At 38.1% G+C, this 12,301-nt stretch overlaps 2 protein-coding genes and 1 long non-coding RNA gene across 3 annotated transcripts; 1 reads left to right on the plus strand and 2 right to left on the minus strand.

Annotated features, from left to right (window-relative positions):
• Positions 1 to 1,084: 1,084 nt before the first annotated feature.
• Positions 1,085 to 1,687, plus strand: LOC118122396. Its single transcript, XR_004698464.2, has 3 exons — positions 1,085 to 1,217; positions 1,342 to 1,462; positions 1,552 to 1,687. It is a non-coding gene; the product is annotated as an uncharacterized LOC118122396 (long non-coding RNA).
• Positions 1,688 to 3,697: 2,010 nt separating this feature from the next.
• Positions 3,698 to 6,374, minus strand: LOC118122460 (olfactory receptor 52D1-like). Its single transcript, XM_035179178.2, has 3 exons — positions 6,362 to 6,374; positions 6,287 to 6,301; positions 3,698 to 4,650 (listed from the first exon to the last, which is right to left on the minus strand). The coding sequence occupies exons 1-3, from the start codon at positions 6,372 to 6,374 to the stop codon at positions 3,698 to 3,700; spliced, it is 981 nt and encodes a 326-aa protein (XP_035035069.2).
• A 1,978-nt stretch (positions 6,375 to 8,352) lies between these two features.
• Positions 8,353 to 9,321, minus strand: LOC118122461 (olfactory receptor 52D1-like). The gene has a single exon (XM_035179179.1). The coding sequence runs from the start codon at positions 9,319 to 9,321 to the stop codon at positions 8,353 to 8,355; it is 969 nt and encodes a 322-aa protein (XP_035035070.1).
• Between the last annotated feature and the right edge of the window lie 2,980 nt (positions 9,322 to 12,301).

The raw sequence follows: 12,301 nt of genomic DNA on the forward strand, positions 1-12,301 counted from the left end.
CGCTGCAGACTAAAAACACACCTCTTCCGACTATACCTTGAATAAAAGTTTAAACTAACAATTTAGTAGCACTTAAATGGCACTTACCTATAGCACTTTGTAGTTTGGCTTTCTTGAAGAAATTGTACTTTCTTGATTCTTGTTGTTCTGGGTTTGTACCCTCATGGTTGAATGCACTTATTGTAACTCGCTTTGGATAAAAGCGTCAGCTAAATGAAATGTAATGTACTGTAATTTGACCAGTGTTTGTAAACTGCACGTGTTGTAGTTGAGGAACAGTTTTACCTGTGGCTCCCAGTAGAACATGTTAGTGTTTGACGTCTAAGCTCCGACTTAGTCACTCCCCCAGATATGATTACATAGATATGATGAGAGTGATGAGAAAATACTTATCACCCCCCGTTGGAGGCTACATGTGGATGCTGGGGTGGTGTAGGGGCTGAAGCAACTGGCAGCAATACTGAGGCAGCAGCGGGGCAAGCAAAGGGAGTGATGGGACATTTTCTCTGATTAAAAAGATCGCCTAATAGGGTGGGTGTTTATTAATTAATTAAAATATATTGACATCTTTTGTATATAAAAAATCTGACCAACAGCCATTAGTTAACTAATAATCCTGTAGTCTTGTGTTTTTTCTCTGGTTTAACCTTTTGAGCAAACTTCAGATGTTTATAGATGCAGATCCGTCACATGAAAGTTGTGGAAGCCAAAACGAGCATTAGAAATGACAGAAGACGACAAACATGGATGTTTTATGCTCTGTGTCATGAACTTTCATTTTCGAAAATATAAACGGATAGCAATGATTTATAAAGAAATAAAGTAATGATATAGGATTTGAACCCCTTTGTAAGAAAACAACTTGTTTTTCCCGTAACCTCCTCGGCATGGTGAGCTGCAAGCAGTGATTAAACACTGCAAACTAAAATAAAATAAATGAATGAATAAAATAATAAAATTTCTATCAACAGGTGGTTGACTAACACAGCTCCAGTTGAACCACTCGGAAATATACATTATACTAACGATTGGAAATTAATTAGAGACCAACCCATTTCCTCCTATTTCACTCCTCCCCTCCTCAGAGGTGAGCAGATATATAAGACAAACCGTCCTGGGTCTAAACATCATTTCTGACACAGACGCAGTTTCAGAAGCAAGAATGTCTCGTTATCGTGTGGCTGTGTTGGCGCTTGTCGTTGTCATGCTGCTTTCTGGTCAGTCTTGATACAAATCTGCATGTTTTTGCAGCTCATATCTGCACATTTTCACAGTTATTTTTTAAAATTCACAGCTAAAGGATTTGACCGAAAACATACTAATGTTTATCTGTGTTTTTAGTTGCAGAGAGTCAGACACGCAGACCCCGTTTCCCCTGCTCCAGGATAAATGGAACCTGTCAGGAAACTTGCCTCCCAACAGAAGTCTCTGTTGGAACTCATCTCTGTTATGGAAAGGCTTTGTAAGTTCAGATGCTCAGAAGCAGCCAATTAATAAATATTGTATATTTGTTTTCTCATGGAATTAAAGTATGTATTGTTTCTTTTTTAGCCCCAATTGTTGCAGACCCAAACCATAATCCAGCCAAGCTACAAGACTTTCCGAGTATCACAGATGATGGGACAGACAGAAGACATCGTTGTGGAGGATTTGCTTTGGCTGACTTGTTGCTGATTTGAATCTTACTCCAATGGCTGAATAAAATATTACATTGAACATCTTCTCTTGTTTGTGTTTTGTCATTTAATGTGGAATCCTTTTACATAAGATAATTACATTTTCAACTAAAACTACAAATTAGTTTGGTATCCCATCGTCTTTCGTACATTTTACTATGCATACCTCTTTATATCTGTCTCCACCCTGACTCCTGTCCAATTTCATATGTTCTTTTCACTTATATTTGCTTCTTCATGTGATCTGTGGTTCATAAGAAACATGTCAGGCAGGCGTAGATCATTTCTTTTTGGTCCCAAACAAAGCGGAAGTGGAAACATTGCTTTCACAAACCACAAGATGCACACATGGTGAATCTTTTTGCACTAATTATTGTTAGTGACAATAATTAGTGACACATTATTGTCACTAACCTGAATTACCTTTCTGCCATACCCTTTATTCCAAAAATACCACAGGTTTCTCCATGTGGAGAACCCAACTATCAGACAGGAGACTGCAGCTGTGGTAGAGGAGTGCACAAAAGAGGAGTCTGAGTGTCCATTATGCAAGAAATGTGCCTGCTCAGAGAAACAGCCATGAGGTTTGCCATGTGAGTGCAATCTCCTGTCAAACACTGGCAGCGCAAATATTTAAGGAACACACACACACACACACACACACACACACACACACACACACACACACACACACACACACACACACACACACACACACACAATGACTTCAGAGGAAATTACATTGTCCCCTGAAGACTTACTCTAACATTAACCATAGTTACTACTTGCCTAAAACAAATCTTCACTTAATTATGAAAGGATTTTTGTTAATGGGACTTGCTTTTTGTCCCCATAAAGATGACAAGTCCCCAACATAAGTAATACCTATACCACACACTCGCACAAATGAGTGTATATATAATGTATAATGCATAGGCATTTGCATGACAGTATGTATGGGCAAATTATTTTTTGTCTGTACTTTCATTTGTTTCTTCTCATCAATGTTGTACTTACTGTTATGTTGTTGATGTTCTGAGTTACACGTGGCATCTATTGCACTTCTGTCCGTCTTGGGAGAGGGATCTATACAACATTTGTTTGAATGATTTATTGAATTTATTAATAATCATATTGATTCATTTACAGCACACATAAAATACTGAAAATCCCAAATAATATTGTTTGTTCATCTTTTACACTGGAAATGATAGTGTTGTACATAAACTCTTTATACATCATGTTTTAATGAGTGAAGTGGTGTTTCATGCTCTAACAACCCTGTTCCACACTCTCTCTCTTCTACAGCTGACATTTCTGTTTGAGCAATAACCACTGAGGAGCAAAGATGACATTGATCAACAGGAAGAAATTCATCTATCACCGCACATTGTTACTTTTTGTTTGGTCTGCATTGCACGGAAAAAAGAAAATTCAACATAATTTCAATTATTTCACAACCTCTTTCTCCCATTCCCCCCCTCCTTCATCATTTGTGATCCCAACTCTAAAAAAGCAAGACACTTTAGATTTCCATCACCACTTTTATTCATAACTGAAACACTGCATCAACCAAGACAAGTACACAAACAGTGGCTATTTTACAGTTTGAAGTGCAGACAGGACAATGTGTGAAAGACAAATATGTGTTTTAACATTTCAGTGCTACAGGCGTATATCGTATATTTACATCAAAACAGGTGAGACAGTATGTGTTTGCAGCCCTCCTGCGTTATAACCCATGGTCCGTGGAAGATAAGACAATCTGACAGAAACCGAGAACATTACTGTTGATCGCACAAAGCCTGAGCTGCAGCCTGCTGATGCTGCGGTAATTCCACGAGGCATGACATGCATTAAGAACAGTCCACATGTTTTTCTGTGCATCGGCAGGTCTGCTCTGCAAATGAGATTAAACAGCAGGAGATTACACATGTCATGTTTCTTCACCAGAGGCCCCAGTCTTACTGGCCCCGAGCAGGACACTCTTTCACTGCACAATAACAACAGCCCTCTTGGCTTTACATCATTCGCACTTGCTTACTTTTTCTGCTAAAATGCTTAAACAGTTGCACTCTTATGCTTTGGATACCCAAACCATAGATCGCTGGATTAAGGATGGGCGGGAATATCAAAAAGTACAAAGATAAAAACAACTTTACTCCGTAAGGCAGGTTCCTAATGTTGAATCGACTTTGTGCTATTTCAAAAAAACACCCGATGGAGAAGTTAGTGATTGCTAGTAGGTGCGGCGTGCAAGTCTTCAAGGCTTTGAACCCAGATTTGCCAAATGACAGCGCACATATCCTTAGGATGTGTGCATATGAATAAAAGATCATGATAAGCTGTGGTAATGCATAGACACCTACAGATAACAGGCCAATTATGTTAACAACAGAAGTATCCGTGCAAGCAAGTTTCACCAGAAGGAAGTTAGCACAGTACACCTTCTCAATGGATCTATTACAAAACCTCAGCTGAAGAGTGAAAATGAAAACAATTAAAAATGCCAGCATGGGGAACAGCCACATGAAAATGATGAGTTTCACAAGTTTCTGTGACATGAGCGCATGATATGGCAGAGGGTGACAAATGGCCACGTATCTGTCGTAACTCATCACAGCGAGAATTGTGAATTCAATGATGACAAACGTGTGAATGGCGTAGATCTGTGTCTGACACAGCGACAGAGATATCTCATAGGAGTGGGAGAGCATGATGCTCAGCAGCGCCGGCAGCAGAGCGCTGCCTCCATACAAACCATTCACAGCCAAGTTACACAGCAGCAAATACATCGGCTCATGCAGGTGCTTTTCACGATAGACCACCCAAATCAATGCAACATTTTCAACAATAATAGTTATGTATAAAATCAGGAACATGCAGAAGTACAGCGGCTTCAGGTCCTTCATGCCGTAGTAATCAGACAGAAGGAAAGATGTTACTTCAGAGAAATTGTTCATTCTTACCAACTCTGAATACAGAATATGCTGCACGGTGTTGCACTTTGTACACTGAGCCCCCCACCCACCTGTGTTTAACTGTTGCAAGCAGCCTTTAATCCTGTACTCTTCTTCCCCCATGGAATTAAGTCAGGTGATCACACGTCAAATCATTGCTATTCACTATTGTAATTAGTGAGGGTGTTGCATGCATGAATCTTTTTCTTCACTGCAAAGCAAATAACTGAAACGTAATTTTAGATGTTTAGTCATATGTTTTATTAGAGAGTTATTATGTTAAAGTTAGTTCCAACTCTGGCCCTCCACTGCATTATAGAATAGAATATATAGAATAAATATAAAATATTCTCAATCCTCAGTGTTTCACACATCAGCCTGACACCCAGAGGTGGGATATTCCTGTGACCTAATGAGTTGTAAAATGGCTGCAGTTCTGTTTATCTGATCAACACTGAAGTCATAATGGTCAAAGAAGCTGCCTGAAGGTGTTAAGTTTTATTGATATCAATATTGCTAATAAAATAAAAGGACACACAATTTATTTTTACTATTTACTTGGGGCAAATCAAGTCAAGTTTACAGTTGATCAAAGTGCAGTACAATAAAAGGAAATACAAAGCGAAATAATAAATAAATAAAATATAAAATTAGATTAAAATTATATGATGTGAATACAAACAACTGTAGGACTCAAATGCTTGTGCCAAAATTAGGGTCTTAAGTTTTAAGCCAACATCACATTACAATTCTCAATGCTGTCAGACTTTGTCTTCTGTATAAATACATTGATACACCTCAAAATTACTCTTGGTGAGGGTTAAAGGCAGAGGATAGCTCACCTTGTTAAGCTATGTGAGGCAAATTGGGATATGAGACATGACAGGGATGACTGGTTCTGTTTTTCCAAACCATACAAGGCTGAACCACTACGAAAGGAGTCATACATGAAATCATGTATCAAGTGTATAAACTGGAGTGTTATCCCTTTCATGTTATCTCTGAAACTGGCATATCACATTTTAATTATTAAGATCGATTCTTTTTTATTGACCCCGTTCCTTTTTGTAGGGCCCGAGCACTGACGTGTTGGAATTGCTTCACTTATTTTTTAAATCGATCTTATTTGCAAACAATATTCATGATAACCATATACGCATGTAAACACAAGTGTATACGTGTATACACATGTTTACATGGTCATTTATTCTCCAGGTATTGTGGCCAGGTCAACTCTGGTCTCACTGTCATTATGAAGCACATCTTAATTGCTTCCAAGGGGATGTAAGACACTGACCGCTAATGAGCATATTTTCCGTTTAGCTGCCTCCTGGTCTCCCTCGCTAAATGAACACACACATCGAAAGACGTTGCGACAGTACTGAACAAAGCTTTAAACTATGTAGTCATCTATACAGAACACAATTGATGTGTGGAGTTCACTTTGCTTTATCTACTTCACATAACAAAAACAAATTAACTTATTTACATCCCCATGTGCAATATCTATGAAAAATGTTCAATAACTGGAATACACTTGTGACTTTGGCTTTTCCACTTGCATCCTCAAACTACCTTTATTTGTGCCATTTGTGATTTGTTGTTGTGTTTTGATTTGTCATGGCCATTGTAATATAAGCTTTGTCACACTGTAAAGATCTACATCTATATTTGCTCACAGGGGCTTTGGTTTAATATTTCTAATGATATTAGCAAAGTTAGTACTGTTTGCATGCATCTTAGGGTTGTATGATAACCATTACACCAGTTAGCCAGTTGGATTCTGGCTTATTTGCTGTAATTTGTTGCTTTTTAAAGATGCTAAATGCCTGAAAACGCTTTTGTTTGGAGTCAAGTGAAAGATTATTTACTAATAACTAATTATGAGTTGCTAATTAACTAGCCAAACTCCCACCCAAAAATACAAAACGACAAATAAACCAAAAACTGTAATACAAATGGCCAGATCAATTTAAAAAGCAGACATTAGTGCTTTCCCACACCATATCCTTTAGAGAACAATATATATTATACTGTCTGTGATTTAAATTTTTTTTCCATTTTAGGCCTATGCACACGTCCTGTAAACTAGGGCAAGGTATTAACCTAATTGTTTCAGCGTCACCTTAATGACTTGCAGTGAGTTCTTTGTTCAAGGTTTAATTGTGTCACCTCAACTTTGGGCCCTGTCATGATCCTGTGCTGCAGGAGACACTGGTCAACACCGTCCCTTTTAAATCAGGGAGATGACATCCACTTCACTCTCTGTTTAATGACCCCTCCATTTTTATTCCATCAGTCAAGCTTAATTTTCTAATTAATCTCATTCATCTTTTTGTTTTCTTCACTTTAACTCACTCTACATGTCTGGGTTCAACTTTAAATTAAGAGGGAATTTCTTTTTGATTCCAATCCAATACAATTGTTACTTCAAGTACTTTGATTGTTGTCATTCATCAGCTACTCAGCTGCTAAGATAAATAATTAAATCCCTTTTGAATCCCACCCAATGCTGCAAGTGTTTCTTCTTTTCAGTGCACATGTCCTATATGTCTATATTGTTGCTTCTTTCATTATTTGATAAAGTGAATAACGTCAGATGCTTGTCAGGAATTGTGCACAATCTTTCCCTTCTGCTGCAGATGTTACTCCAGATGTTTAATTATAACAAACTAAGCTGTACCTGATACCAACAGTGTGAGACTCTGCGTTTAACTTCATGCACTACAGAGCTTGATAGAGGGTGTTCCCATGCTTTGTAATTCAGATAATTAAAATGAGTTGATATGATTCAACTGTAGTTGTGTTTGATTTATATAGACATATATAAATGTGTTTTGAAGGATTGACAGTTGTTTGGTAGACCAAGATGTCATTTCACTGGGAAGTGACAGGTGAACTTATCGGTTAAACATGTGTCAAATGTGAATTGAGAAACTGGCTGTTCAAACAATATTTTTTTATTCAAATGAATATATAAATGGGATGGTTTAGATGCTAATGAAACAAAGTCACAAATTAGAATAGTCACATTGTCATTTATTTCACGTACATAGGACAAATACAATTGTTTCCCACACGTATTATTGTTGGTATAAAAAGTGTTTGATTGCACAATATTAAACTTGATAAAAGTGAAAAGTGCAGGGAGGTTACACAGGGAACTAAAAGAAGGTGGAGAAAAAAGTCAGGAGCGTTTGCGATCACTTGTTACAGCTGTCACATTTTGACAAAGTACCTTTTATCAATTACATTTTGATCATCCTGAAAAAAATGTTTTTCCCCCCATGTGTTCATAATACCCGGTAACTGTTTTAATTTAAATCCAAGCAGTATTTAACATGCAAACAACATATACATAACCGAAACAAGTCCTCATACAGTGACTGATGATTAAAATGCACAATCACTGCAATCATCAACAGTGAATTGTGTATTTTATGCCTTTATACTAATTTACTGATACATCCAAGTTAACACCAAATCAATTAGTATCATCAACTTTAGCAATACCATCATGTTCTTATATGAAATATGCATTTTTGTTTTCCACTTTCACATTGAAACCATAGCTTTAAATGACAATATAGAACATATTACAGTAGTTATTATCATTAGATATAAATACTCAGTGAGCATTTCTATTGAAACTATTCATAATTTATTACAAATTAGATTCCAACCTAAATTATCAAAGAAAGAAAGAGGAGGACAGTCTATACTGAAGCTACAGCCACTGCCTTTGCTAACAGTGTCGGCAGCATCTTATATCTAACAAACAGTTTCAGTATTTTAACTCTGACCATTTGAGTACCGAGCCCATACAGCACGGGGTTGGTAAGGGGTGGAAGGATGATAAAGTACAAAGACAGGAAGATGCGTGCCTCAATAGCTATATGACTCATGTTAAATCTGTTTTGGATAATTTCAAATAAGGAAGCGATGGTGAAGTTTGTCAGCGACAGTAAATGTGGGAGGCAAGTTTTGAGAGCGTTGCGTTGAGATTCTCTCGACAACTTCCGACACACTCTTGAAATTTGTGCATAGGAGAAAACTATCAACAGGATCTGAGGCAAAACGAGAAACAGAATAAGTACAAGTCCCAGAATGCTTATGTACGGTGCAGGCGAACAGGAGTTTTTGACCAGTTCCATGTTCACACAGTACATTTTCGGCAGCACTTTCCCACAGAATCTCAGTCGTATGGTCAGTGAGTAGAAACCTCCAAACACAACAGCTGGGTACATGCCTGCTAGTAAAGCAAGCTTGCCTATCTTTGAATTAGATATGATGCTGTGGTATTGCAGTGGGTTACAGATGGCAACATACCTGTCGTATCCCATAACGGCTAAAATGCAAAACTCAGCACTTGCATATGTGTGCAGGAAATAGACTTGAGCAATGCACCACTTTATGGTTATTTCATGTCTCTCAGATAAGAGCAGAGCCATTATTGTGGGTAACAATGCAGTACTGCCGTAAATTTCATTGATGGATAATATACACGGGAACACATTCATAGGCTGATGCAACTCTTTGTTTTGGTGTATGACAGTAATGAGCAGTAAGTTCAAAAAGATAATAGTCAGATAAAGCAGGAGGAATAGAATAAACAGCCAATACTTGTAGTTTTCCATGACAGCGTATACATTCATTGTGAATGTTAGTGCCGTCTTGTTGTCCATCTTTCAGTTGAACTCTGGAAAGAAAATATTGCAAGGAAGAGTCTTACGAGTTATGGGTTAATTCATAGCTTAAAATATATTATAAGTGAGTGACCAAGAATTTATGCCAAAGTTTATGGGTATATAAAACATTTGAGTTTATGTTGCAGGAAAATATTACCCAGCGTCAAACCAAATTCAATACAGAGATATCGGTCAAAACTACTGATTCAGACAACAGATACTCACATGCAGGAACTATGGTGGAGGCTTCAGTTGCCTGTGTGATTTTCTTCCTCTCCATGCAGCTGAAGTCTGTCGCTCCGGGGTGGGCGGCCTTTTAACATTGCTGCTGCGCTGATGTCACCGGCCAAAAGGGTGTTTTTCATGAATCTGTTTCTTATTACCACGGATACCAAAGTTAACTTCCCTTAACTCCTTCACAATAACAATCATTAGTGTTTGGTGAGGAAAAGACAACACCATTTACTGATATGGATTTAAAACACCTGCTTTGTGAAGAGCACATTTGAGACATAAATGATGAACATACAATATGTAACATTTTTACCGCTATTTAAGCATTTCATATAATGATTGTACAGTTCTCATTCTGACTTAGAAATCCCTTTCCTGCTTCACATGCATTGCAAACTATATGCATGACTAAAACATCGCCTCCATTCTGACATATGAGACTAATTGTGATTTGTGAATTTGGACTGTACAAATAAAATTGGATTGATCGATTGATGGACATAGACCAGAACTTCTGAACTTCTGGATTTAACTTGTCTTTTTTAAATTCCAGTATAAATATTTTTGTAACCGGGACTCAAATCAGTTTAGGAACAGCAGCTATTCTGAGTTTTGGTATCATCAGAAAAGTGTCCTGTAAACAGTGATCCAACCAGCCTTGTTTGTGTGTGTGTGTGTGTGTGTGTGTGTGTGTGTGTGTGTGTGTGTGTGTGTGTGTGTGTGTGTGTGTGTGTGTGTGTGTGTGTGTGTGTGTGTGTGTGCCATCACTTGACCATCACAAGCCATCACATGGGGCCTATAATACCCAGGCAAGGCCATATGAACTGAGCATGTGTGTGTGTGTGTGTGTGTGTGTGTGTGTGTGTGTGTGTGTGTTTGACAAAAACACCAAAAGATTGTGAAAGCAATAAAAACACATGGGGTTTAATTCAAGGGGAGCATTGATAAACCTGGGATTGTCCATTGATGCCATGTAGGACTCAGATCAGCTGGAGCTTTACAATTACTGGTCCAGCCTTTTCAGCTAAGACAAGGCCGCCCCAAAGCTAGAGGCCTTGACCAGCGAGGTTGTGTGCATTGTTGCACATCAGTTTTATCATGCAGCCGGAATGAACCAAAATCCAATCCAAAAATGGTTCAATCAAGGGCAACTGGACTTGATTATACTTGAAGTCAAGAAATCTGCCTCAGTGGTCAATTGTCATTTTTAGTCTGACATGTTCTAAACATTAAAATTTCTCTTGAACCTTTCCGCAAGACCTCTACTACTCAAAGAAATTAGTAATTATTGTGCTGTGGATTTAAATGCTACTTCCTGTATTTACTTTAAAAGTTGGTGGTTACAAGTTAGATCTACCACTGTTCAGGTGTTGGAACTTTTCAGCGCTAATAACCAAAACCATAAATGGATAAACACACTCATTAGAGGTCATTGATCCTCATTATGTTTCAATTCCTCTAGAAAGCAATTAGACACCACTGTTCTGTCCAGCACCTGGAGAATAGAGGCATATGAAAACAGTAATGACCTCCCTTAAGAGAATGCTAATGTGACTATGATGAAACTGTGTCCGACTTCAAAGCAATAATCAGGTCAGGTGTTTATTTCTGTGTAAGTGTAAGTGTGTCCAACTTGCGTCCACCCACCAACCAACCATACGTACAGTAGAACTTTGTTTGTATTTCATCAACATTTACAAGACAAGACAGCCATGTTTTTCAAACTGTTTCATTTGTTTTCACGTCCAAGGTTTGTCTCAATTCAGGGGCTGCATCCTTCAGAGGCGGCATTTGAAGACTGATTGTAAATAGACAGTTTCGAAGGCTCCTTCAATTGTGGCCGACAAATACAGTAAGTCATTTCATCCCTGAGAAACAAATTCTCCAACGGGTGGATCCTTCCCGGCCCAACCTCTGCCAGGATTTATTGCTTTTCAGTGACAAACCGTTTTTCAAAGAGGTAATGGTGCTGGCAAGCGACAAGACTTCCTAAAACAGCTAATGGAACATGTGTTACAAAACCAAAGGGGCATTAAAACCTACTTGTCGTGTGCAACTGCAGCTCCGTTGTTAGGAAGCCCATCTCATTTCAGTTCAGCCTTTGCGGTCCATGCAGCCCATGAAGAATTGACTTGAATTGAATGATTGAATTGGGACTCATGGAGTTTAGCAGAAGCCCTCTTTTTATATGAACAATTGAAGTTGATGTTGTGACACCCTGAACACGCCGCGGGATAATTCCCCATAAGAGAGGAGGATAATTGCCTGAAGCGTTCAAGTTGCTCTGTTGTAAATGTTGTGGACACCGGTGGAAGCGAACAGTAAACTAAACTGGGATTGAAGCCAGTTGACTGAAGATGCAAATCAGTCAAAATATTGTTCACAGAGGAGAAACAATTCTCCTCTGTCACTGCTGTTTTACATTTAAAATAATGGGTCATCATATAGTCATCTTTGTCATTACTAAAATCCTGCAGCTCAACAGAAAAATGTGAATATTCTTATGTTAATGTCGTAGTTGTCTATTAGGAACAACAAGTATTAGACCACAAAGCACAAACAAAGCTTATAAATGATATAATCCAAACTATAACAGGACAATTATCTGCACCATGTTTATGGACTTTGCTCATGCAGAGCTATAAATACATCTGCTGTTATTCCATCCATTCAGTGAGGTAAAGAAAATGAAAGCCTGAAAGTTAAATGACTTTAACTTAAATTTCATAAACTTCAACAGACA

Source organism: Hippoglossus stenolepis, chromosome 15 (assembly GCF_022539355.2).
Source record: "Hippoglossus stenolepis isolate QCI-W04-F060 chromosome 15, HSTE1.2, whole genome shotgun sequence".
NCBI lineage: Eukaryota > Metazoa > Chordata > Actinopteri > Pleuronectiformes > Pleuronectidae > Hippoglossus > Hippoglossus stenolepis.